At 45.1% G+C, this 24853-nt stretch overlaps 1 protein-coding gene across 50 annotated transcripts in view; it reads left to right on the forward strand.

Moving 5' to 3' along the window:
- CHD2 (chromodomain helicase DNA binding protein 2) overlaps nucleotides 1-24853 on the forward strand; it is a 111933-nt gene that overhangs the window by 80628 nt on the left and 6452 nt on the right. For 49 of the 50 annotated variants that reach the window (XM_021406887.1, XM_021406885.1, XM_021406889.1 and 46 more), the window contains 29 exons: nucleotides 229-290; nucleotides 1583-1705; nucleotides 2003-2152; nucleotides 2320-2453; nucleotides 3129-3354; nucleotides 4204-4304; nucleotides 4794-4838; nucleotides 4995-5170; nucleotides 5864-5988; nucleotides 6182-6398; nucleotides 6824-6913; nucleotides 7040-7230; nucleotides 8252-8440; nucleotides 8875-9037; nucleotides 9406-9558; nucleotides 10695-10766; nucleotides 12079-12228; nucleotides 12850-12998; nucleotides 13483-13579; nucleotides 14296-14388; nucleotides 14848-15021; nucleotides 15938-16113; nucleotides 17565-17606; nucleotides 19608-19747; nucleotides 20178-20319; nucleotides 20461-20611; nucleotides 21899-22021; nucleotides 22855-22983; nucleotides 23727-23867. In XM_021406887.1, coding sequence (XP_021262562.1) covers nucleotides 229-290; nucleotides 1583-1705; nucleotides 2003-2152; nucleotides 2320-2453; nucleotides 3129-3354; nucleotides 4204-4304; nucleotides 4794-4838; nucleotides 4995-5170; nucleotides 5864-5988; nucleotides 6182-6398; nucleotides 6824-6913; nucleotides 7040-7230; nucleotides 8252-8440; nucleotides 8875-9037; nucleotides 9406-9558; nucleotides 10695-10766; nucleotides 12079-12228; nucleotides 12850-12998; nucleotides 13483-13579; nucleotides 14296-14388; nucleotides 14848-15021; nucleotides 15938-16113; nucleotides 17565-17606; nucleotides 19608-19747; nucleotides 20178-20319; nucleotides 20461-20611; nucleotides 21899-22021; nucleotides 22855-22983; nucleotides 23727-23867 — 3924 coding nt within the window. The remainder of the gene's footprint in view (nucleotides 1-228; nucleotides 291-1582; nucleotides 1706-2002; nucleotides 2153-2319; nucleotides 2454-3128; nucleotides 3355-4203; nucleotides 4305-4793; nucleotides 4839-4994; nucleotides 5171-5863; nucleotides 5989-6181; nucleotides 6399-6823; nucleotides 6914-7039; nucleotides 7231-8251; nucleotides 8441-8874; nucleotides 9038-9405; nucleotides 9559-10694; nucleotides 10767-12078; nucleotides 12229-12849; nucleotides 12999-13482; nucleotides 13580-14295; nucleotides 14389-14847; nucleotides 15022-15937; nucleotides 16114-17564; nucleotides 17607-19607; nucleotides 19748-20177; nucleotides 20320-20460; nucleotides 20612-21898; nucleotides 22022-22854; nucleotides 22984-23726; nucleotides 23868-24853) is intronic. The other variant, XM_021406936.1, reaches the window with a different exon arrangement.

Raw genomic sequence — 24853 nt, forward strand, 5'->3', positions numbered from 1 at the left:
ACCTTCAGTTAGAGCCTTGTGAAAGAGCTGAGCCTCCGCGGAGGGAGCAGTGTGGGGCAGCAGGCAGAGCTGTCCTGCAGCACCGTGGCACCAGAGCATCCTGCTGGCTGCAGGGAGAGCGGTGCAGCTGTGCCTGAGCCCAGCCCCCCTGCTCGTGTTGGGTTGTGTCCTTGGGGAGGTGGTCCGGGGTGAAGCCTACAACCTCATTTTCTTTCTTTTCAATTAAAGGCAAGTAGCGAATCTGAAAATGAGAGCCCAAAAAGAAGAGGCCAGAAGCAAGTGAAAAGAAAGTAAGTTTCTAGGAAGAGAGTTTTGAATAGGGGCATTTTTATTGATTGATTTGTTTGCGGAGTAGTAATATTTAATTGTTTGACAGGCGTTGTCAACTTGACAAGCTTGTGAAATGAATTATTTAATATTTTCAGTAATAATACTTTGGGTGATTAAAACTCAAGCACAAATGTAAATCTAGGAGGGATGAAATTTTCCAGCTTTTCCGTTGTTTGTTTTCCCATTTTGCCTGTCCCAGGAAATCTGAACGAGCCGGGGTCGCCTTTTGTTGTCAGTCTTGCTCTTCTTCATGGTGTTATTCTCCAGTGATACTTAAAATAGTTCAATCCCCACTCCTTTCTCCGAAATGGAGAATAAAATGCCAAATCATTATCTTTTTTTTTTAACCTTTTACAACCCTCTGATAAATTAAAACAAAACCTTCCATTAAGGATATTTTGGGTATCTCATCACAATAGCCAAGTTCACTTAGCTTTTTTTTACTGCCTTTTCCATCTAATCAATACCTTTTAGTTTTCCTACGCACTGAAATGTGCTGATGAGACCTACCGAGCTGCCTGCTGGAGAAAACTTGTACACAGAGGAATGCCACGTGGTTCAGCTCCCTCTCTCCTCTTTCTTGTCTTTTAATTTCTCATTCTGTTGCATACAGCAGTGTAGTACAACAGGGGAGGTAATCCCCCCATGCACTCCTTGGAGAGAGAGGGCACTTCAGAGCTGAAGTCTTGCTCTGAACTACCCGTGGAGAACCTGCTTCCTTTCACTAACAGCACAGTGGGATTTGGCTTCAGCCCTGGAAATATTAATTGCCTGAAGTTAGATGGCATGCGACTTACTGCTCTGGGTTTTGAGCAGCGAGGAGAAAGTGTATCAGTGCATGTCGTAAACCATAAGCGAAAGCAAACGCTTCTCAGAAATGTCTGTTTATTCAAAATCACCCTGAAGATTTTTCCACCTCACTTCAGAAATGCGTAAGAGGAAAGGAAAGCTAAATAACTTGAAGCACACCCAGCTGCACGGGATGCAGCCCTGCCACAGGCACTGCTGCAGCACGTGGTAACAGCCACTCGTGCTGCTCTGCTAACTAAAATCCAGGCAACTGAGACCTACTCCTAGAAGCAGAGAATTACAGCATGAAATCCCCAACACATCACAGCCAACAACTAGTTAGCTAGAGTGCAGTGTTGATTTTTCTCATGATCACAGCCTGCTGGCCAGTTGGCTTGGATGTCTAGTTAGGTATATGCATTGAAATATGATGGCCCTTGATCAATTACATTTCTGACCGTAGAAAAAAGTGGAAAAGAGAGATTTCTGGTGAAGAGGAGGATGAAGATGGAGGGGATCAAGGCACCAGTGCAGAGAGTGAGCTCGAACCGAAGAGAATTAAAGCAAAAAGACCTGTCCAAAGGAGGTACGGAATGGTTGGTTCAGTCTGTATCTCTTTTTCTGTGTGTCTTTCCTGCCTTTACTGGATTGGAGAGGCAGTTGCCACTTGCTGCTGAAGAATGTTTGTTTTCTTCAATACTACCCTTGATTACAAGTCTGTGGGCTGCTCTGTCCAGTGAGTGGAGCAGTGATTTCCGTGGTAGTTACAGCAGACTAAATCTCTGGAAATCTAATATCTGAGATTTGTGTGTTCTTAAAGACATGATAAAAAAAGAAAAAAAGGATGTTAAAGTAAAACGCTTTCTACTAATACTTGTTTTAGAACAATGGCCAAAACCAGTGTTAAAAAACCTCCCAAACTCCAGCGTGGGAAGAAGAGAAAGAGACAGGTGTCATCTGAAGATGACGACGATGATGAAGATGGTGAGACTCCCAAGAGACAAACTCGGCGAAGAGCAGCCAAAAATGTCAGGTATCAAAAAGTGTGAGGTGGCTTGCTTAAGCATTGCATGTGCTGAACAAGCACTGAACCCCAGGATAAATACTGTTGGTCTTGCTCTGTTCTACGTAATATGCCATTCTTGTGTTTCTGGGCAGAGTCAAGGGCTTTTTGTCAGTTTGGTTTTGATCTTGTTCCAGTTACAAGGAAGACGATGATTTTGAGACGGATTCTGATGACCTGATAGAGATGACTGGGGAAGGAGCTGATGAACATGAAGACAACAGTGAAACTATTGAAAAAGTCTTGGACATCAGGCTTGGAAAAAAAGGAGGTGTGCAGACTATTTCTGATTTCAGTCATGCACTCTCTGTTTCTCTTCAACTGCTCCAACGCGTTTGCAATTCTGAAGCCTTCCAGTGGAGCCTGGGCTTATTTCAGTGCTCTTCACCCTTTCCTGCCTGCCTCTTATTTCTTCCTTCTAAGAGGTTTTTTTTTTGTTTGTTTTTAAACATCTATGATTGAAAAACCTAAAACGTCAAGTTTATGTGCTTGGCAGCTGTCTTTTAGGTGTACGCATTGTAAAGATGCAGTCATTGTTCAGCAAGTTCTTGCTTTTCTCCCCTTTAAAAGATAAAATAGCTCTTCCAGTAGAGTCAGTTTTTGTAGCTCCATTGACAAAGCCATAATGGGAAATAAAGCTGATGCTTTGTTCTCATAGCCATACAAAAGTGTTTTTGTAACACTGAATGGTCCTGACTATTTTCAAGAGACCTTTGAGTTATATATATATATTTTTTTAAAAAAGGCATTTATGATTAGAGAGATTTAAAAAGATCCTGTTGTGTGGATAGCTTTTGTGTGCCTGTCTCATTGAGTTTAAGAATCTGTAGGATATTCTTTGTGCTGTCACAAAGGATGCATTAGAAAAACAACTTCCTGCTTTAATGCAGTTCGTGTCCAGTGGCTTTTAACAAAGGCACCAACTGCAGCCTGATTTCTTTTGCAGCCACTGGTGCTTCCACCACAGTGTATGCAACTGAAGCCAATGGCAACCCCAGTGCCGACTTCGACCCTGAAAAGGATGAGGGAGAAGTTCATTACCTGATCAAATGGAAAGGCTGGTCCTACATCCACAGCACGTGGGAGAGTGAGGAGTCCCTGCAGCAGCAGAAAGTGAAGGGCCTGAAAAAACTAGAAAACTTCAAGAAAAAGGAGGAAGAGATCAAGCAATGGTACGCTCTATTTCAACCAGTGATAAATGGCTTTGGATGAATCTTTTTTAGCCATAGGCATGCACAGTCAGGACTGAAAACTTTTGTTTTTTTTCTTGCAGAGCATATTCCATCCAAAGCAAATGTTTTCAGTTTGCAGCACTTTCCTTTCTCTCTCTGCCTTCTGATGAACATCGCCCTTATAGAAATGGTGTTTGTAGTATTGGAAGGGAGAGAAGAGGCAGAGCTTCATGGTGCTGCCAATTCTCCGGCTTAGGAGTTAGGTAGCTGAGAACAAATAAATGGTGCACAAATATACCTGGCCCAAGAGGTGATATAAGGACTCCTAGTTAGCAGTGAAACCTGGCATGCTAAACTAAGCAGCTGTGCTGGGAAATAGGGCTCATTGCAGGGCAGGCTGCTGAATTTTGCTTTGCAGGCTTTGTCAAGGCAGCCTCGTTAACCTTGTTAATGATGAGCCTGTCTTTACGCGAGTTTTTGTCTGACCTCCCCAAGGACTATTAAGAGAGCTACTGTGTGTTTCCAAAGTGATGAAGCTGGAGCAGCAGCTTCCATCCCTGACTGTTTGTTTTTCATTTTTGTGACTAATTCTTGCAGCAGAATAAGGAGTCATTTAAGAGGGAAACAATGAGCATCTATGACATTGGCTTCCCAGTAAAGCTTTATAATAGGAAATGCTTTATTATAGGAAGCATTAAGAAACATGTCTCATAAGCACTAGTCTGCTTCAGTGTCTCAACTACACAACCATAAGAGAAAGTAGAATTTCTGTACACGGCCCCAGTTGAGCATTTTGACACTACAGAAGCATTATAATGCCTAATTTATTTTTTTCCTTTTTGTATCTAGGCTGGCCAAGGTATCGCCTGAAGATGTGGAATATTTCAACTGCCAACAGGAGCTGGCTTCAGAGCTGAACAAACAGTATCAAATTGTGGAGAGAGTAATTGGTAAGTGAACCCAACGCTTTTGTAAAGGGATGAAGTAAGACAGAATGAGCTTCCTCTTCCTCCTTGCCCTATAGAATGGCATTGAATGTATTTCACTTTCTAGGAGGTTGTTGAAGTTGCTGCTGCTGTTGAAGTTCTTTGACCTCAGTCCTTTGGAGGCAAGGTGTTTGCAGAAGCTCTGGCCTGGCTGCTGCCAGGACTGCTTTCTGTGACACTGTGGTTAAGGATGTGGTTAGGCTGCAAGGCAGCTCAGGGGTTAGATTCTCATGACTTGTTAAAAATAAAAAATGGGACTTCGCGCTTCACTAATATTACAGCAATGTCAATCAGAGATGCTGGCATCCATTTGCTTTGGGAATTGGCCTCGAGAGCTGTACAACCTATTTCCTATACAATTCTTATCAAAGCACATGATGCTCTGTTTGTGCTGCTCCCCCTGCTGGCTCTCAGCACAACAAACCCTTGTTTCCTTTGTGTCTCCAACCACAGCTGTGAAGACCAGCAAGTCTGCGACGGGGCATGCTGACTTCCCAGGTAAAGGAGCATTTTTAGCCTCTCTAAACTTCTCCTACTAGCCAAGGCTTGTATTGTGGTTGTAGGGGTGGGTCAGACTGCCCTTGTGAACCACACTTGTGGTTCAGCCATGGAACCGCAGTTGCTGAGGTTTGGGCTTTTTTGCATATTTTGCAGCAAACAGTCGCAAAACATCCTCGAATGACCCCGAGTACCTGTGCAAGTGGATGGGACTGCCCTATGCAGAGTGCAGCTGGGAAGATGAAGCTCTTATAAGCAAGAAATTTCAGCACTGCATTGACAGCTTCAACAACCGTAACAACTCCAAGACAATTCCTACCCGGGACTGCAAGGTTTGCTTGCTTCTCTCCTGTTGCTTTGTTTCTCCAGGCTGGGTGATGAAGCAAACCACATGAATATGGAGTTTTGTCAGAATAAATGTCAGAGAGTCTTTTCCCATCTTTCCACCAGCATTTGAATGGTTGTTTGCTGTTCTTGTACGTTAGGCAGAGATGTGAACCCGTTTTGGTTTCATTAACTCGGGGCATGGTGAGCATGTTATGTCTTGCTGGGGAGTGGGAAGCTTAATTAATCCTTGCAAAGTGCTTCTTCCTCAAGAGGTGCTGCTGCAGCAATGCAGATTTTTAATATCACTTGAACGGAAAAACAGCACACCGGGGAGAAGGGGAAGTCTGCAAGATGCTGATACAGTGAGGGAGAGATATGGAGTTAATGAGAGAAAAACCAGAAGGGGCCAAAACAGAAAGTGGAGTTTGTTCCATCTAATAGGCGTTCTGTACAGCTTATTGCACTCTTGGGGGGACTCAGCCCTGATCATCAGGACTGGAGGTCAGCAGGCAAAACATAGCAATGCTGAGTGGTGTCAGAACTGCAGATACCAGAAACAGATAAGAAAACGTGGATGGGCAATAACTGACAAACCAATCTACGCTCATTGTTGAATCTGCAGACTCGATTGCTGAATTTTCAACCTTTTTTTGTCTTTCCCTTCAGGTGGCTTTATGATGTGTTGGTTTTTTCCTCAGGTATTGAAGCAGAGACCAAGATTTGTTGCCTTGAAGAAACAGCCTTCTTATATTGGCAGTGAGAACCTGGAGCTGCGAGATTACCAGCTGGAGGGCCTCAACTGGCTCGCTCACTCGTGGTGCAAGTACGTACGTACGCTAAGTGATGCTCTGGTCAGCACTGCAAATGAGTACATTCGTTTTGGGTCTCCTAAGCTTTGTCCCAATGGGATCTGACCCTCTTGTTCTCAAGTGAGGTTTTTACCCAGCCTGCTTCTGCAGCTTCAAGTGGTACAAACACGTTAAGTCAGGACTTAGGTTTGTTCTCTTCCTTCTCAGGAACAACAGCGTGATCCTGGCTGATGAAATGGGCCTGGGGAAGACGATTCAGACAATATCATTCCTGTCATACCTCTTCCACCAGCACCAGCTGTACGGTCCTTTCCTGGTGGTGGTTCCTCTGTCGACTCTCACCTCGTGGCAGAGAGAGTTTGAAGTGTGGGCACCTGAGATCAACGTGGTGGTTTACATCGGTGACCTCATGAGCAGGAACATGGTGTGTAATCTGGCAGCAAAACCTGTGGGGTTGGATGGAAGCACTGGGCGCGATGCAGCATGTAGTGTGTGTGACATGCTATCTGCTGGAGGGGCGGATGGAGGCTGCTGATAGTCCTCTGAATTATTCAGACAAAGCAATGAACACATGTTGTGAGCCTAGTGGTGTCAGTAGTGAGATGATGGGGTAATGTCACAACAGCAAGTTGTTTGACTTAATTTTGTTACCTGTGTAAACTTGTGTAAGAACCATGTGTGCACTAAAACGAGCTACTCCTTGGACACCCTTTGCTCATCAAATGGCACATTGAACAGCAGAGCTTGGACTTGATTGGAGGCCTTAGCAGTAACTACAGTAAAATAATGTTTGTTAACTCTTTCCCTTCGACAGTGTTGCTTTGTGTTAACATTTGTCATTTCTCGCAGATACGTGAATATGAGTGGATCCACTCTCAGTCTAAAAGGTTGAAATTCAATGCACTTATCACGACATATGAGATCCTCCTCAAAGACAAGGTGGGTAAAGGTCCACGGATGTTGTTTTATTTAGATCCTCTCCTGCAAATGGGGAAACCAGCCTCTGACTAGTGGGTTTCACCTCTCTTTCTTCTGTGGTGATGGAGAACACTTCTTTTCCTCCAGGCTGTTTTGGGAAGTATTAGCTGGGCCTTTCTAGGCGTGGATGAAGCCCATCGTTTGAAAAACGATGACTCTTTGCTGTACAAAACATTGATTGACTTCAAGTCCAACCACAGGCTGCTGATCACTGGCACCCCGCTTCAAAATTCACTCAAAGAACTCTGGTCCCTGCTGCATTTCATCATGCCTGAGAAGTAAGTCTCCTTTTGGTGCTTCGTGAAATACCTCAGTATGCTTGTTCTTGTCCACTGATTAAACTTGAGGGAGAGCAGAATGGCAGACATTTCTGAATTAAGTTCAGTGGAGTCAGACCAGTGTAAGGGGAACAAACGTTGGTGAGGAAAAGCAGAGGTTAAATGACTAACACGAGGAGTATTTCTGGCAGCAAGTTGAATGGGGAAACCTAAAACATGTCTTTCCAATCTGGCTGCTGTCTGAAGTGCCATCTCTAAAAAGTTAAACTTGTTTTAAGCAATCATCTCAGCCATTTCTGAGTTTTCTAGAACACGGTGTTTCAGCCGTCCTCACTGAATGTTTTATGGCAGTCTCTGGGAGTATTTCTAGACAGCGCTGTCTAGCTGATCGTTAGCGTGTCCACATTATAACATGTTTTCTTAAAAACAAAACAGGTGATGTGCATTGCTAAGACAAGCACGTCCCCAAACTGATCAAAATGTTGTTTGACTACAAAAAGAGCTGTCCTCTGAATTCTCTGTTGGGTCGCAGAAGAAGTGAAGGAAAGATTTGAGGTCTCCCAGACAGAGAAGAGCAGATATCCACATTTCAAAGGAGTTGTTGGTGGAACCAGCAGTCCAAAAAAGTTACTGAGCAGTGTAAAACAGAATCTAGTTGTCAGAATCTTGCCTAAGGATGGGCACTGTGGAAAGTTCAGAAACTGCTGCTAGGTAAATGCTAGCAGGTGACATCAGAGTAAATATTGGAAGACATGGGATTTGGGGTCCTTGAAGTTGATGTAGAAGTGTGAAGCTCAAAAATAAAATGCTTGGGGAGGTACTTAAACCCAGAGAGCTTTTAGCTTTGCCACCAGTCTGCTCAATTAGCCAGAGAAAAGTGAACTTTCTGTCCTTCACTGTACGTGCATGAACTTGATGGTCTCCTATCTCATTGTGTAGTGTGAGCATATTTGATATATGCTGTTTGGTACCGCAAGACAAGATAGTCTAACTCCTTTCTATTACTCATCTCTGTTGCTAGGTTTGAGTTCTGGGAGGATTTTGAAGAAGATCATGGGAAAGGTAGAGAGAATGGCTACCAGAGCCTTCACAAAGTCCTGGAGCCATTTCTCCTGCGCAGAGTGAAGAAGGATGTGGAGAAATCTTTGCCAGCCAAAGTGGAGCAGATCCTCCGGGTGGAAATGTCTGCTTTGCAGAAGCAGTATTACAAGTGAGTCACTTATTAAGTTACTGGGAGTACCAGCAGAAATGGGTGCATCTTTCTTTGTGACTTGGGAATACGCACGGTATATACAGGACAGAGCATACTGTGTTCTTCAGAAGGCATCCGTGTGGCAGCCCACACCTGTAGTGGAGGGGCTTCCAGTAGGAATACAAGGTAGGGCTGGGTGGTATCTTCCCCTCATGTTACCCAGCTCTAAACCACTGGATATGCTTTTTTAGTGTCATACTAATTTGGCTGGCCAGCTTTGTAGGGCAGGGACTGTATCTTGGGGGAGTAAAGCACCACAGAATTGTGGTGCCAGGGAAGAGTGTAGACTGATGGCTGAATTTAAGATACCCCTGAAGGTTTTGTATTTCAGGCTCCAGCAGGCCTGCTTTGCACTGTGGAATGATCGGGTCTGTTTATTTTCCTGTCTGCAGGTGGATTTTGACGAGAAACTACAAGGCTCTTTCAAAGGGAACAAGGGGAAGCACATCAGGTTTCCTGAACATCGTGATGGAGTTGAAAAAGTGCTGCAACCACTGCTACCTTATCAAGCCTCCCGAGGAAAATGAGAGAGAGAATGGCATTGAGACCCTGCAGGTGGGCAGAGACATCGGTTAGCTTTATTTTTTCTTAATTTTCACCTTCTTGCCATTCTCCTACCGAGACAAGATCTGGGGAGGCTTTTGCTTCTGTCCATGGGAAATTGTCATTGCAACTGAGCCACTGAATTTCCTGCCCTTCCCTTGCACCGTCAGCAGAATGTTGTGGCCATTTCGAGCAGGAGGTGAATGCAGTATGAGAACTATCTTGGGTGATTTACTGTGCATGTGCTTTCTGCTGTCTAAGTCCAGATGGTTTGATTAGAGGCGTTCAGGAGGAGTATGACCCCCCCAAAAAACCAGTTCTCTAGTGTACATAGCAGTATGGCTGGAAAGCATCAGCTGGAATGACGGTTACTTTTTCAGTCTCTGATCAGGAGCAGTGGAAAGCTAATTCTCTTGGATAAGCTGCTGACCAGGCTGCGGGACAGAGGCAACAGAGTCCTGATCTTCTCCCAGATGGTGAGGATGCTGGACATCTTGGCAGAGTACCTGACTATCAAACACTATCCTTTCCAGGTGAGAAACAGCATGTGGGTTTCATCTGAAAATTCGAGAAAATAAGGAGGGAGCCTGGGCAATGAGAGGCACTCGGGTTCTCAGGGGACAGTGGCTGAATTACTGATTGCTCTTACTGAAATGCACTGGATGGAACTGGAAAGTCCCTTGGTTTCAGTGTGGCACTCAAGGAAGGGAACATATGGAGAGGCAGAAGCCAGCTGAGAGCGTGGGATGCCTCGCTCTAACTCTGATGCTACCTCTTGGGCACAGGGCATCTGTCTTTGTAGATGTTTTGCTGTCTGTAAGTGAGGATAATGATAGCTCCTTTGAGAGCTGTAGATGAAGACTGCTCTTACAATAGCTCAGTAATGATGTATGAAGTGAGAGTTGAAATGATGGGGATAAACCTGTACAGTGGATTCAAACATTTATTGGTGGGTGTTAATCACTAAACCATCTTGTGGTTTGGACCTTGCCTAACAGAAACACTCGTACTCCATGATCTATCTCTGTAGCTGAGATAACTGATGTGTTCCTGCTACAAGCCCTCGGGTGCAGATCTCCCTGCATCTACTGGCACGCTCTTTTGTGCAGGGGGCTCAACACTGAAGCTTGCTTTCCTTGCTGGCTCTCTGCAGCTATTTAGAGATGCTGATCTCTGCATTTCTTCTACCTGAGGTGGCTAATGTATCCTGTGCAGCTTGTTTCCATCCAGTTGATGCTGGCTTGCCATCTTTCTTGCTGGACTTTTCTGAACTTCACTGCTTGAAAGTTGCTGTGAGGGGCGCATTTCCAGCATGTGACATCTCAGTAAATAAAGCTCCATCTCTGCAAAACACTTTCTCTGCGGGGCTCCTGCTCTGGCCTTCATCCTGTGATAAACCCCGAGGAGAGGATAGCGAATGCAAAGATCCTGGCTGGGAGCCTGTAACAGGAGCTGGAGAGTCACTGCTGTGTGACTGCTGCCCGAGCATACCACCTCCTGCCCTCGCAACGCAGTGTAGCTATTTTTAATTGGTGGCTATTTTTAATGATTAAACACTTACAGGCAGGGGAGGGGGCTATCAGGCTCCCAGAACTTGGGTGCAACAGTTCTACAGGGCTGTTTTCCTTCTTTATTTTTCATCATTATTGTTGACTTTTTTTTTTTCCAGCGCTTGGACGGCTCAATCAAAGGGGAGATCCGAAAGCAGGCGCTGGACCACTTCAATGCCGACGGCTCTGAGGTATGACAGATGGGTCTTCCCTGCTCCCAGAGGGGTCTGGTGGGTGGCAGGAGGGAATTAGTTCAGTTCATTCCTTCTGACAGGACACCTGGCCTTTTTAAATAAAGATGCAGCACGTTTTTGGCTATCATCCATATCGCTTGTGTCGTATCTCCTGCATCCAAAGAATGAGGGTGCAAGGCACATTTCCAGATAGTGCCAAAGGGGCTGGGAAGAGCCAGAATTCAGCAGTTCTCTCCTTATGGTCTGAGGAATGAGCCACTTCCTAATAAATACTCCAGTCTGAAATTCTTTCTGGATATGAGACGGCAGAGGCAAAAGGGAGATTTTAAGCATAGGTAGGCAGTGGGGTCTGGTGTTGGAGGTGAAAGTCTCTGGTGTAATAGGAGAGGGCGTGCTGAGCCTCTGATCTGGGCTTGCTGACTCACAGTGACTGGTGCAAGGCATTCGTATGCCATCCCCCAGCCATGAGAAATGACTGTCCTCACTCCAGCAGCCTGCACTGAAGGCGGCTCTTGACTGGTACAGGAGATAATGAAGGTGCTTCGTGATGGTGGGGAAGGTAATAAATAAAAGTGAGGAGACAGCAGTGCGGGTGGGAGAGAAGGGAGCAGGACTGTCCACAGAAGCTGCTCTTCCCCCTCTCCTGGGGGATCTCAGATATCCTGATTCTGTCCTGGCACCCGTACCTTTGGGCAGCGACTCAAACACTCCATGTTTGGAACTGATCTCACCCCCAGGAGGTTGCAGACAACAAAAAGCACGTGTCTGTCTGCTGCCTTCGTGGGGATCTGATGCACAGTGTGATCTGACCTTCAGAAGTGACTCCAAGGTGCCCTTCCCCTGACCTTCCTCACTTTGTGCCTTGGCTTTCAGCCTTTTCCTTCTCTTGGAATGAAGTACGAGTGCACCAGAGCCTCCACTGGTTTCCTTGTGTGACTTTGTAGTCACCACTACTATTTTATATCATAGAATCATGGAATTGCTCAGGTTGGAAAAGACCTGCAAGATCATCAAGTCCAACCGCAACCTAACCATACTGCTCTAACCACCCACTGCTAAATCATGTCCCCGAGCACCACATCCAAACGGTTTTTAAACACATTCAGGGATGGAGACTCAACCACCTCCGTGGGGAGCCTGCTCCAGTGCTTAACAACCCTTTCTGTAAAGAAGTTTTTCCTGATATCCAACCGAAACCTCCCCTGGCGCAACTTGAGGCCGTTTCCCCTTGTCCTGTCACCAGTGAGAAGAGACCATGGTTATAGGCTGGCTAACTTTTGTTTGTTTGTTTCTTTGTTTTTTCTCCCAGGACTTCTGTTTCTTACTGTCAACACGAGCTGGAGGGCTGGGAATTAATTTGGCCTCTGCTGATACCGTCGTTATCTTTGATTCGGACTGGAACCCCCAAAATGACCTTCAGGCCCAGGCTCGGGCTCACCGCATTGGGCAAAAGAAGCAGGTCAGAAGAGTTACCTCGAGTCATTTTCTCTGTGGCTTCAAGTGTGTACATCTAAGTGGGCTCCCCCTTCACCAGAACTTCTGAAAACATGGTCTTTTTGCCCCCAGTCCTGACTGTAGAGAGTAACATTATCCCAAGGGAAACTCATTTAAGGGTCGGGAAACAAAGTCAGCCCAAATTTGCCAGATATTTCTGCTGACTTTTAGTGCTGGGATGGTTCAAAATGAAGAACCCCTGTCAGCAGCATCACATTTCTTAGCCTCACATACTCCTGTTTTTCTTGCCCTATAAAAATTGCTAGATAGAATATCCATCTTTTCCTAGAGTTTTATTATAGGTGTGGAAAGTTTGATGCTCATTTGTATTTAGAGTGATTTTTTTCAGAAGATTTGTACTTTATCTTATGCACGCTACAAGATCTGTGTTAACCAGCCTGATTTTAAGTGGCCCCTCTGAGAGAGAAAAGAACGTGCTCGTCTTTATTCTAAAAAGACAGATCTGTGCATGGAAGGAGCATGTCAGCAGATGAGTCCTCTCTGGAACAACTCAGGGATGCATCGCTGTGTCAGCACAGCGTGTTCAGGTCCTGGAAGATAGCTCTGTTCTTCTCTTGCCCTTCAGGTGAATATTTACCGCCTGGTCACAAAGGGTACGGTTGAGGAGGAGATCATTGAGAGGGCCAAGAAGAAAATGGTGCTGGATCATTTGGTGATCCAGCGCATGGACACCACTGGACGGACTGTTCTGGACAACAACTCTGGGCGATCCAAGTAGGTGGTTGTGTCAGGAGGCAGAAACATCTGATAGAGCATGTGGCATAACCAGCTTCACTTTCTGATATCTACCGGTTTGATAGGGTATGGGGCAGAAGAGAGCTTTCACTAATAAGTAACGGGAGCTTCCACTAATTTGCCTCATGCAATCATTAATTTGGACACAGAGGATAAAGATGATCAGAAATTGAAATGTGTTACGTGTTTTTCCTTACCTCTTCCCGCCAGCGATCATCCTGGTCTGAGGGTGGTGTTGACACGGAATGGCATTTTATCAGTGACCTCAGACTCTTCCCATTTCCTCTCAGTAGATGGGGTTGTACCCCTTACAGTAGCTGTCCAAGCAAGAGCAGAAAGAGATGAGTGCTGAGGAGAAAGCTTGCTCCTCATTTTAAATGGGAAAAATTTCGGTATGGTTTTGTGCTGTGACAAAACTGACTTAACAGCTCTAAACCCTTCTTTGTTCTCTTTTTGTTTGCAGTTCAAATCCTTTCAACAAAGAGGAACTGACAGCAATTCTAAAGTTTGGAGCTGAAGATCTCTTTAAGGAGCTTGAAGGGGAAGAGTCAGAGCCTCAGGTAGTTTGAAATTGAAATAATATTGCTGTTGGTAGTCCTCTGCAGGTCTGCACTGGGGATATGTTTATGTCTGCTCATTCTGTGTACATGCACTGTGCACAAGAGCAAGTTGGTGAATGGGAGTCCCAGGAAACCGAAGGAAGAGAGCTCTGGTGCTGGGATCAGGGGCTGTTGTTGGGGGTTAAATAACAATGGTCACCGGGAGTGTCGCTGGGCTCCCTAGGATTCATGAGCTAGTTATAGCACAGCTTGAGGAAAGCTCTGCTCCCTGCCTCCTCTGAGCATCTCCAGCTTCCTTTTTTTGGGTTGTTCTTGTGGAAACACTGGAGCCAGCACAGTGAAGTCAAATAGGTCACTCCCTCCTTTCTCATCACAGCAGTGCTAGGCAGTTTATTATTGAGTGCTTTGACCAATTCTCTTAATGGCTCAAGTAGCAGAGCTACCCCTGGGGGAAACAGTTTATACATCTCACTGTTGGAAATTTTCCCCTGCTGCTCAGTCTTGATGTTCTTTTTCTTCTGTCACCATATTTATACTCTTTTGTGCCACTTGAGATAGTTCATTCCTGCCCCTCACTGATGACACCCTGCAGATGTTAGCACTTCATTTAGGTCATATCAGCACAATCTGCATTTAGCTATTGCACCCCACAAGTCTATTCTCAAAGCTTTCTGTTTCTTCCTTCTCTTGAACACACTTTTCTTTCTGACTGTTAGGAGATGGACATTGATGAAATTCTGCGTTTGGCTGAAACACGAGAGAATGAAGTGTCCACCAGTGCCACCGATGAGCTGCTCTCACAGTTCAAGGTACAGACCCTTGTGGGGTGCAGGAACGTGGCTCCCCATGTCTTGCCATAGCAATGAGGTCAGGAACAGACAGGACAAATCAGGCCCAGTGAGAGGTGCTCTGTACAAAGCAGCTTTCTGAGGGGCTGCCTGGACTTAGTAGCTGGGCAGATGTGTAGGTATTCATTTCCTTTTAAGTGGTCTTGAAGGCTGTGAATAAAATGCTGAATTTACCAAATTTGGGAATAAAAATGATAACTTAGGCTCAGCAGTACTTTTTAAACTGCACGTACTTTCTCAAGAGTTGTTAGCCCAAAGACATGGCAAAGAACCAGGAATGTAGTGACATAAGGATCAGTTATACAGTAATTATGGAAATGTTGGCAAAACTCCTATGGAGAAGTTGAGGCTTAGCAGACAGCTCTGGGGTATTCCTGCCAGGGGAGGGAATTTCTAAAAGTGTTTCTTTGCTTATAAAAGGTGGCTAACTTTGCAACCATGGAGGAGGAAGAGACAGAGCTGGATGAGCGGCCCCAGAAGGACTGGGACGATATCATTCCAGAGGAGCAGAGGAAAAAAGTGGAGGAGGAAGAAAGGCAGAAAGAACTGGAGGAAATCTACATGCTGCCTCGTATCCGGAGCTCAACTAAAAAGGTACAGCACATCTTCAAGAGCTGAGAGGCTGGAGGCCGGAGCTGGCAAAGGCAGCACTTACAGGGAAGCTTTCCTGTGCTTCTGCACCTTCTCCAAAGCTGGTTAGGGGTAACCCACAGAGGTGGCACATCGGTCTCTTGTTGGCATCATGGATTAGGCCTGCGGTCCGTCACGCAGTGCAGGAGCTCACGTGGGATTTGGTACAACTCATGCTGGCTTAGAGAAAATAAAGAAAACCTGTAGTGAGCACAGGGTAAAATAACTAAATGTATAATGCAGGTCTTAGTGAACTTTGTCATTTTCAGGTTGTTTCTTTCCCTTGGGCTCTATAGCTATTCTTACCTAAACGTGTCTCTTGCAGGCAAAAGGGATACCATCTTCCTAAGTTTGTTTTTAGGTGATGTGATCTACCCAAATCCAACAGGAAGCAATCTGTGCAAGGAAACTGCTGAGATATGGGACTGTGAGGGACTGTGAACTGTTCTCTGGGATAAGATGAGGAAAAGATTTAAAGTGAAAGCTAGAGAAGGATCATTTGTATCTGGTGATTGCAGTAAGGCAACTGCACCTCACTTCTCTGGTGTTCCTGGTTTTCAAAATACTCCAGATGCCAAGGAGCCTAGGGTACTATGGCACAAAACCATGGAAAATTAACGTGTTTTAATGTCTTACACCTTAGTAAATCAAAATGCAATTGGGAAACTAAAGGCTATAAAGGAAGGATGACCGTGAGAGTCTTAGCTAGCCAGAAATGGCAAGTGTGTGCAGCCTTACTGATTTGATTACACAGTCTTCTGCATCTTCAGGAATTGGTGCTGAGTTGATTCAACATAAAATAGTGGCAGTGCATGGGAGGGATGGAAAAGATTGGCGGATCAGCAGTTAAACAGCCCCACTATTCTTCTGCTGCATACAGGCTCAAACGAATGACAGTGAATCAGATGCAGAAACTAAGAGAAGGCTTCAGAGATCATCGGGGTCAGAAAGTGAGACTGATGATACCGATGATGAGAAGAGACCAAAGCGCCGTGGACGTCCTCGGAGCGTTAGAAAAGATACTGTGGAAGGATTTACTGATGCTGAAATCCGGAGGTCAGTGCTGAGCAATAGCTCGGTAAGCAAGTGTAGAAACCCCATGCAGGTGTTGAGAACCCCGAGATAATCCAGGAGGTGTTCAGCTGTAAGCACATCTGTGGTTTATATGAAGCTAGTTCCTTGGAACAGCTTCTGCGCTTCTGTACAATTCCATTTGCTACTGGTTAATGATGTTAATATTCAAATCTGAGCAAAATGGGCTGAATTGTCTTCAGTTAGACTGCAGTCAAACTGGTACCTTCCTAAAACCAATCCTTGATGCAGCCGTCCAACCTGAGCCGGGTGGATTCTGTATTACATGTGAGACTTAAAGTGCCATGAGATAGCGCTGGAGAAGCCAGGAACTCTGGCCTTCCTGACATTTTTCTGGCAGTAGTCCTGACACATTAAGCCTGAGTGAAAGACAGATTCTGTCTGGCAAAATAACCCCATGAGAAGCAGTGGTCCAGTCAATCAGAGCAGTAGTGTATCCTCTCCTGCACTGTGTCCCAGGAGTCAGCTGGGGGCTGAATTCCAGAGTATTATTTTCTTCTCATATTTTCCTCTCGTTCTTGAGCCTGTCCCTCGGGCCTTTGTCTTATGGCTCTGCCCAGAGGCTCAGTGAAAAACAGAAAAGGGTTTGTGAGTTTTCCTCGCTTCTATCTCTCGTAAATGTATTTTTAAAATAGGAGATGCTAAAACTTTTTGAACTGTGGTAGATGCCCTGTATGCGGCCCTGAAACCATCGAGGAGGAAAGAGGTGTTGCAGTGTGAACTATAACAGCTGTTTTGGTTAAAGTGCTGTAGCTGAAAGAGGAAAAGATGGAAAAAAGGAAGGGAAAAAATAACTCATTTAAAAATAATCTGTTAGTTGAAGCCATTGAGTCTGCTCCCAGCAGAACGCAGTGTTCAGTCACAGCAACGGTGTCTGCCTTGAAGTTCTGTATTAGCAATGGCAGTGATTTTCACAATAAAGAGTAAGAAATAAACATAACTAGCAGTCCTTGTCTGCAAGGCTCTGTGATGGATTGCACCATATTTGGCTCTTCTGCGAGAGGTTGTTACGCTTACAGCTTACAGCCTGAGCTTTAAAATTACTAATGACATTGATTTAATGCTTCTTTTCCCCTTGGAAATTGAAGTTAATAATTACCAGTACGGTGTGAGCCAATGCTTTCTTCTATTTTTTTTTTTTACACTACGGTTGTCTCTCCTCTTTTTTGTCATCTGTCAAACATCTGACATTCATAACAACGTTCTGTTCTTCTCCAGCTGAGGTCACAAAACTCTTTGTGGGGGTTAATGGATTAAGCTCCCCAGTCCTGAGTGATGCTTAGCTAATCAGTGTGGAATGTGAGGTTGATAATATGGCAGGCTGTAATTAATATATCCAAACATATTTGTGATATTGGACCCATGTTTTATGGCAGTTGCCTTAGTTGCTTTTTTTGTTGTTGTTCTTTTCTTAGATTTATCAAGGCTTACAAGAAGTTTGGACTGCCTCTTGAGCGGTAAGTCTCAACCTGGCCTTTCTCCAGAGGGTTATCATGGGGGAAACGTTGTGTTTCTGAGCACTGCCATACACGCATTGCTGTAAGTGTTTGACAGCCTCACCTGACAGCACAGAGCCCAGCAAGTTTGCTGTCATGTGCTCAGTAACCCAAACAATGCCATATGGTCTCTCATGTCTCAGTTGGTGGGCACTGATGAACGCTGCCCAAATTGCAGCTGGAGCACTAGTGCTGCTGGCAGAATCTGGCCCTCAGGGCATTTCCATCCTGCCTTGAAAGGAGAGGGAGCAGCTGTCTGAACAGCAGCTGTGACCCAAAACAATTGCCAAGCTTCTCCATACATATTACAAGGGCTGCTGCAAAAGCAGTGCTCCTATTTTATGATGTTGGCCAGCAATGTCAGAGGCGGCTGGTTTTGGTGGTAGGGCAGTAGAGGTTGAACCTTCCCATGAATTGGCAGATTATGATGAGGGAACTGTGTATGGAGCTGAGTACCAGCTTCGTTGCATCAGCAGTGATGGTGGCAGTGTTGGAATATGGCAGACTTTGTGCAAGGTGGGTACTGTGAATGCTCACACAGAAACAGAAAGAACACTGTATGCAAGTTTGTCAGGACCTATTGAATTAATATGAGGCTGAAGGTGACAGTTTACTGGATCACATTGTTACCTGTGATGAGATGTGGTGTCACTGCTATGAGCTGGAGTCAAAGCAGCAGTCCATGGAGTGGTGACGTGTGAATTCTCCATCAAAGAAAAATTTCAAGACAGCCCTCAACAAGTAAAGGGACATGCACTGTCTTTTGGGATAGGAAAGGGGTGATCCTTCTGGATTTCCTGGAACCCAGACAAACCATCAACTCTGACCACTACTTTGCTGTGCTGACTAAGCTAAAGGCTGAAAATTCCTGAGTCAGGCTAGAGAAGAAGACAGTGATAACACCAGGCCCTATTGCCAGTTTGATGACATTGGAGCATGCTGGTAGTCTTGGCTGGACTGTCCTATCACACCCACTGTATAGTCCAGATTTGGCACCTTCTGACTTCCATCAGTTCGGGCTGATGAAAGATGGACTGTGTGGGCAACATTCTCCTAGCAATTACAGTCAGAGCAGCTGCAAAACGGTGGGTCACCTCTGGTACAGATTTTTACAAGCATGACATGCAAGCTCTTTGCTGGCAAAAATGCGTAGCTAATGGTAGCGACTATGTTGAAGAACAGTGTTTAGGAGCTGAGAATTTGCTCTATCAAATGGTGTTGTTGTGTTCTTTGTATCTGTTGTAGTTTCCGTGGAAATAAATAGGAGGCATTACTTTCAGAGCAACCCGTGTAGCCTCAAGATTGAATTTGGAGCATCTTTCTGCTATCTTTCTCCCTCTTGAAGGGAAGTGGGGAAAGACATTGTCCTCTACTGTGGGTCTGAACAGCCCTAATGCTGTGCTCCAGCATGAATAAGGAGACGGGTGCATGTGGTGGGTCTGCTAAGCTGGCACCCATACTGAGGTCTTGGAGCCAGGGCAGGAATCCCTGCGTGTGCTGTCTGAGAAATGACTGTTTTTTCAGCTGGTTGTACTCTTTGGTTGTGAAACGCAAGGTTTGTGTATGGGCCTCGATGTGTTGAAATTCAGCCAGGCAAGAGAGGCAGCAGATGGCAGCTTTTGACCACCACATGGAGCTAAGGCAGCACTGGAGAGGAAGGCATGAAGCACGCTGGACAGTCAGTGTGCTGGCTGTGCCAGAGACAGACAGTTCTCACCTTTGCTTTAACACTAAAAGAGCCAAAGGGCTGGGTCAGTTATACTACATCTGCTGTGTTGCAGTTCTCAGAACTGAAAAAAGAGACTACAAGTGTTTCTTGTGCCAGCTCTGTGAAGGTTTCGTGCCTTCATGCACACACAGCATTCATTGACAATCAAAAGCTGTGAAACGCTCAGGGGGCGACTGGGATAAGAAATATAATATAAAATATAAAACTTGCTATTTGTTTTTCCCCTTTCCCAGGCTGGAGTGCATTGCCCGGGATGCGGAGCTGGTGGATAAGTCTGTGGCTGATCTGAAGCGTTTAGGGGAGCTCATCCACAACAGCTGTGTGTCAGCAATGCAGGAATACGAGGAGCAGCTGAAAGAAAACCCAGGTGAAGGTAAGCGAGAGGGTTGCTGCAGTTAGAATGCTTCTGGTGATAAACTGATGAGAAGCCATTCCCTTGCTGCTGAGCAAGGTGGCCATGCCACACTGCAACTACTTACATCATCCCATCTGCACTAGCCAACAGAGAGAAACGTGTTTGGAGGTACAGGGCTGGATTTCCCCCTAGGTCTCTGCTGCTCCTGATGAATAAAACTACTGAAGCAACACTCCAGCATACTTAGATGTATTTTTAAGGTGCGGGGTGTTTGAGTTGCAGATCAAAGTGAATTGATGATGATAACTTATACAGGGGACCTACCTTAACAGATGGCCTTCTGTTTAGAGAAATTGCAAGTAAGGTGTTGTTCTCTGTGTGTCCATCTAGGCGTTGTTTTCTTCCACACAAAAACATCCGTTCCTAGTTGCTGTGTTTTGTTATTAAGCAGGGAAAGGGCCTGGGAAAAGAAGAGGTCCTACCATCAAGATCTCTGGTGTCCAAGTCAACGTGAAATCCATCATCCAGCACGAAGAGGAGTTTGAAATGCTGCATAAATCCATCCCTGCAGACCCAGAGGAAAGGAAGAAGTGAGTTGCAGTGGCTAAGTGGGCAACACAGAAAGAGACTCGGGGAATTCAGATTTTGTAGTGGAAAGAGACTAGCCTAGATACGCGGATTTGCTTTAGCCCTGCAGCATTAAAAGTAGCTCCTGTTTGCAATGCCTTCAGGTACCGCCTGACGTGCCGTGTCAAAGCTGCCCATTTCGATGTAGACTGGGGAGTGGAGGAGGATTCTCGCTTGTTAGTGGGAATTTATGAGCATGGTTATGGAAACTGGGAACTAATTAAAACAGATCCGGAATTGAAGTTATCTGATAAGGTAGGTGGCTTTGCATGTTGCTTGTATTGGGTCCATTACAGTCTTCATAGAGAACACGTTTGATTGAGTCCAGAAACAGGTGTTTGTTTGTAGCCACTCCAAAAATAATAATAATAACAAGGAAAACAGCGACCTCTGTGGAACGCTGCATGCTTGATGAAAAGCAGAGTTGTCTGATTTGATTGGCAGTAAATCTTCTCTGAACGGTACCACATGCACCACACTGAAACGGTGCAGGAAGAAAACGGTAATGCTGGCATACGTGGTTCCATGCACAGTGTAGAGGGTGCATTGCATAACTGGGACTTGATATTTCCTCGAGCATCTCACAAGGAGCTGAGTTTGAATTTCTGTGTGGATGTTATTTTTCACAGGTTTTACACTGCTTATGTCGGGAGTGGTGTGTGTTAACTTTGAGGGTATGGTTCCATGACTGGCTGTGACAGCAAAGCCAGCTGGAAAGCCTCTATCTAGTTTCTCTGTTCCTCAGTCATTCCCATAAGAGCTGTTTCTAAGGGCCACTTTGAAAAGATCCTGGTTAAAAATGAGCTGCCATCCTTTGTGTCAGCACAGTGGAAGGAGTGTGGACTGCAGCACTAGGCTGAGGAGCACTGGGACACTGCATCAGCTTGGCTGCCAGTATGCTCCATTCCCACAACATCTGCAGTGCTTTTAGCAAGGATGTGGTCGAAAGCCTTCCCATGTGAAGTTTCAGGAAAGGAATTTTACAATTGCTTGAGACACACCATCTAATTTCCAATGAAATAGGAAAGCAACCTTAGCTGGTGAGCTGAAATATGTCCTCCACAAAGTGGTACCTTGCATCCTTGTTTTCCAACACAAGTTCTGTGTTTGTACATTGCTATACCAACGTCTGAGGCCACCGGAGAGGACAAGGCTGCTCTGACAAGGCTGACACAAGCAAATCTGGTGAATCAAAGAGAATGGACTCAATATGACAATGCAAGGTCCCAAATATATTTTGTTGGACGTTTTCCTTTGCACTTACAAGATCATACAGAATCTAGAGAGCTGCCTTGGGGTCCTTTTACCTGCAAAATTCCCCAGGGAGAGGTTCTTGCTTGGAGCTTTGTTTGTGGCTGGACAGGGAGAGTCTGTGTGAAGTTCCTCAGGTTGGAGGAAATGCTGGAGCCTTGTTGTTCCCACTAGGAGGTGCAGCATCTCCAGCCATTTGCTGGACCTGAAAGGAGTGCTGCCAGCGTGTAATTCTTTTGCCAAAGTTTGGTATGTACATGCGAATGTATTTTTTTCTCTTCTTTATCAAAGATCCTGCCTGTTGAGACAGATAAGAAACCTCAGGGAAAACAGCTCCAGACTCGAGTTGATTATCTACTGAAACTGCTGAAGAAGGATCTGGAGAAGAAAGAAAACATGAAAGATGGGGAAGAGGTGAGGCACAGCTGCTTGGCTCAGGATTTTTCAGGACGAGGAGTTGGCTGGTGGTAGGAGGCAAGGCAGCCTGTGTGGCTAGGTCACTGAGTCTCTCCTACATTAAAGAATATTGACTTGTCTGCTGATTGCATTGTGGTGCTGAAATGATAATTGGTGGGGGACAAGTAATTAGTTATTGCACTTACTGAAGGACTGCAGTATGACTCTAATTCCATGACAAATTTTCAACTTTTGTCACTTAGAAAAAAAACTGACAGAGAGCAGGATGCGTCATGCCCCGTTTATTAAGCTATTTCTGAGAACTAGATCCTGCTGCTATTTATAGAAAAAATATATATATATTAAAATGATGGAATAAACAAGTCTGGGTGCTGAAAACTCCCTCAATTCTCAGCAAGGAGCACTTCAGGCTATTCAAATAGGACATATATATATATTCTAGGACAATTTATTAATATATTTTGCTTTCCTTTTCTCCCACCTGGAAGCTGCACCATGATATACTCTGGTAAATATCCACAAAATAGCTGGTGTCAGTGGGAATCAAGTAGCTTTCAGCCCTGTCACCTCAGTGTCATTGATCCATATGTACCAATCTGTAGATGTCTGAGATACTCCCTTGGCCTCTTAAATTTCACAAGCAATTCCTCTTTCTGGCTGAAATTTGTGTAATTTTCTATGTGGCCCGCCAAGCTTTCCTGTGCTTCCTCAGGCGTCCTGGCACCCTGCAGGACCTGCAGCTGTTAGCGAGATGTTCAGGAGATGGGGTATGCCTCTAGGAAGCAGCTGTAGGTATTTGCTTGCTCTGACTTGTTCTGTCTTCTCTCCAGGGCAAGCTAAAGAAGAGGAAACCACGAGTAAAGAAAGAGAACAAGGCTCCCAAAGTTAAAGATGAGCATGGGAATGAACTCTCCCCTCCTCGGCACTCAGACAACCAGTCAGAAGAAGGTGAAGTCAAGGTGAGTCAGCTTGGATAGCGGCTTTTCCAGGTTTCCTCGGGCTGAACTGTTACTACAGAAACTCAACTTGAGAAGCACCTGTGGCAAATGCCCTGTGGGGTCCAGGGGAGCTGTAGAGCGTGTTCCCACAAGAGACTAGCAAGCTTACAGAAGAAGCACATACAGCTGTTAAGGTGAAAGAAGGACCTTTCCCACCTGCTCTTTTAGGTCAGTACTTCAGGTGTTTTGAGGAGGATGCTAGAAGGGCTGCACACATCCACATGCTGACCTGAAGGAAAGGCGGTCTAAGGACAAAGTCTGTTGCCCTTATAAAGGAGAGAAAGAAGAATTGTTTCCTTCTCCTTTTCAGTATATCAGCCAGTGGTGAAGCTGGAGTTTACCAAGGTCATAGTGCTGCTTAGAAAACCTTCTGTCATTGAGTGGTTTGGCTTGTAGTCTAAGGCTTTTTGTTCATGTTCCGATCAGTATCTACCTTATGGACTGAGCGTTCTCCAGCACAACTGGCATAGGAAAGTGGTGCTTATCTGAAGTCTGCCAGGGGCTCGTATAACTTTTTTGCCCTCTTGTTCAAGGTTGTTTGGGTGGATTGCAGCACCGGTCTTGCTGTCGGGTTAAAGAGGTGCGAGGGCAAATTTGGATGGATCTCAACAAATGCTTGCTTTTCAAGGATGCGTGTTTTATGGAAGAATGTGTATGTGAGGTGAAGGACTCCAGCTTTGACTGTGCCGTGACTGATTTTCTAGGAGGATGGCTTGGACAAGAGCCCGGTGAAAAAGAAACAGAAGAAGAAAGAGAACAAAGAGAACAAGGAAAAACAGACGAGCACTAAGAAAGAAAAGGAAAGTGATAAAGAGAAAAAGAAGACAAAAGAAAAGAAGGAAAAGGTATGCAGTACTCTCATGAGCAGTTTAAGAGATAGGGAAGTCTGAGCAGAAGGGTAAGCTATGAGTCCTATTAAAGGCTCAGTGTGAAGAGTCATTAACAAAACACCGGGGTGAGACCCTATCTATTTTCCAGCCCTCCTGAACTCCTTAGTGTGTAGAATTGCAATAAGGAGTGGAAAAGTCAATATATAACCTAAGCCTTGTGAAAAAGGAGAAAAAATGAAAAATAGATTTTGTCGGACTGCCTGTAAAGTACGGCTGTCCCTGTGACAGCAGCGTGCCTCAGTAGCTGGTGTTAAGGAAGAAAGGGTGTAGAGCGTGGAGCACTCAGTTCAAAGTTATGTTCAGCTGTGATTTATCACAGGATTGGCAGCTACTTGCCTGCATTCTTCTCTAATTTAAATTCACCCCAAATAACCTAGCAGACCATTCTGCCAAGACTGTGGATTAACCTTGTGACTGTTCAGGACTCATCAGAATGAGCATTTCAACACCAATGGTATGTCATAGGCTAAAATGCCCCTTGAATTTTGGGTACGACTGCCTTCAGGCTGGATTCAGATTGGAAGAGAGGTCAAAGGTTCTGGAATGATGTACCTGTCCAGTGAGCACGTATGTACTGTGTGCCCACTGTGTTTAGACACTGAGGTCATGAGTACAAACCAAGGAGCTTTTTTTCCATACGTAGGGGAAAGTTTGCTTTCCAGTGATTTTTCATGTGGTTTTGACTGCAGATAAGCCATATAAGACAAAATTTACACTGAATTTAAATCTGAGGTTGCTTTCCAGATCAACTAGTTTGAGGACTAGTGGTACTGTATGAAGCTGCAAGTCTTCAGAGACATGAGACTACTCCAGGCTCTTTGCAAGGGGCATATATTCTTTAGCTTAACCTCTCTTCCAAGTCTTCAACACTGTTTTTTCTCTCCATGAGTATAACCGTAATGTTCAGGTCCTAGGCATTGGCTCTGACTTCCCTCTGCTCC

Source organism: Numida meleagris, chromosome 9 (assembly GCF_002078875.1).
Source record: "Numida meleagris isolate 19003 breed g44 Domestic line chromosome 9, NumMel1.0, whole genome shotgun sequence".
In the NCBI taxonomy this organism is placed as follows: Eukaryota; Metazoa; Chordata; class Aves; order Galliformes; family Numididae; genus Numida; species Numida meleagris.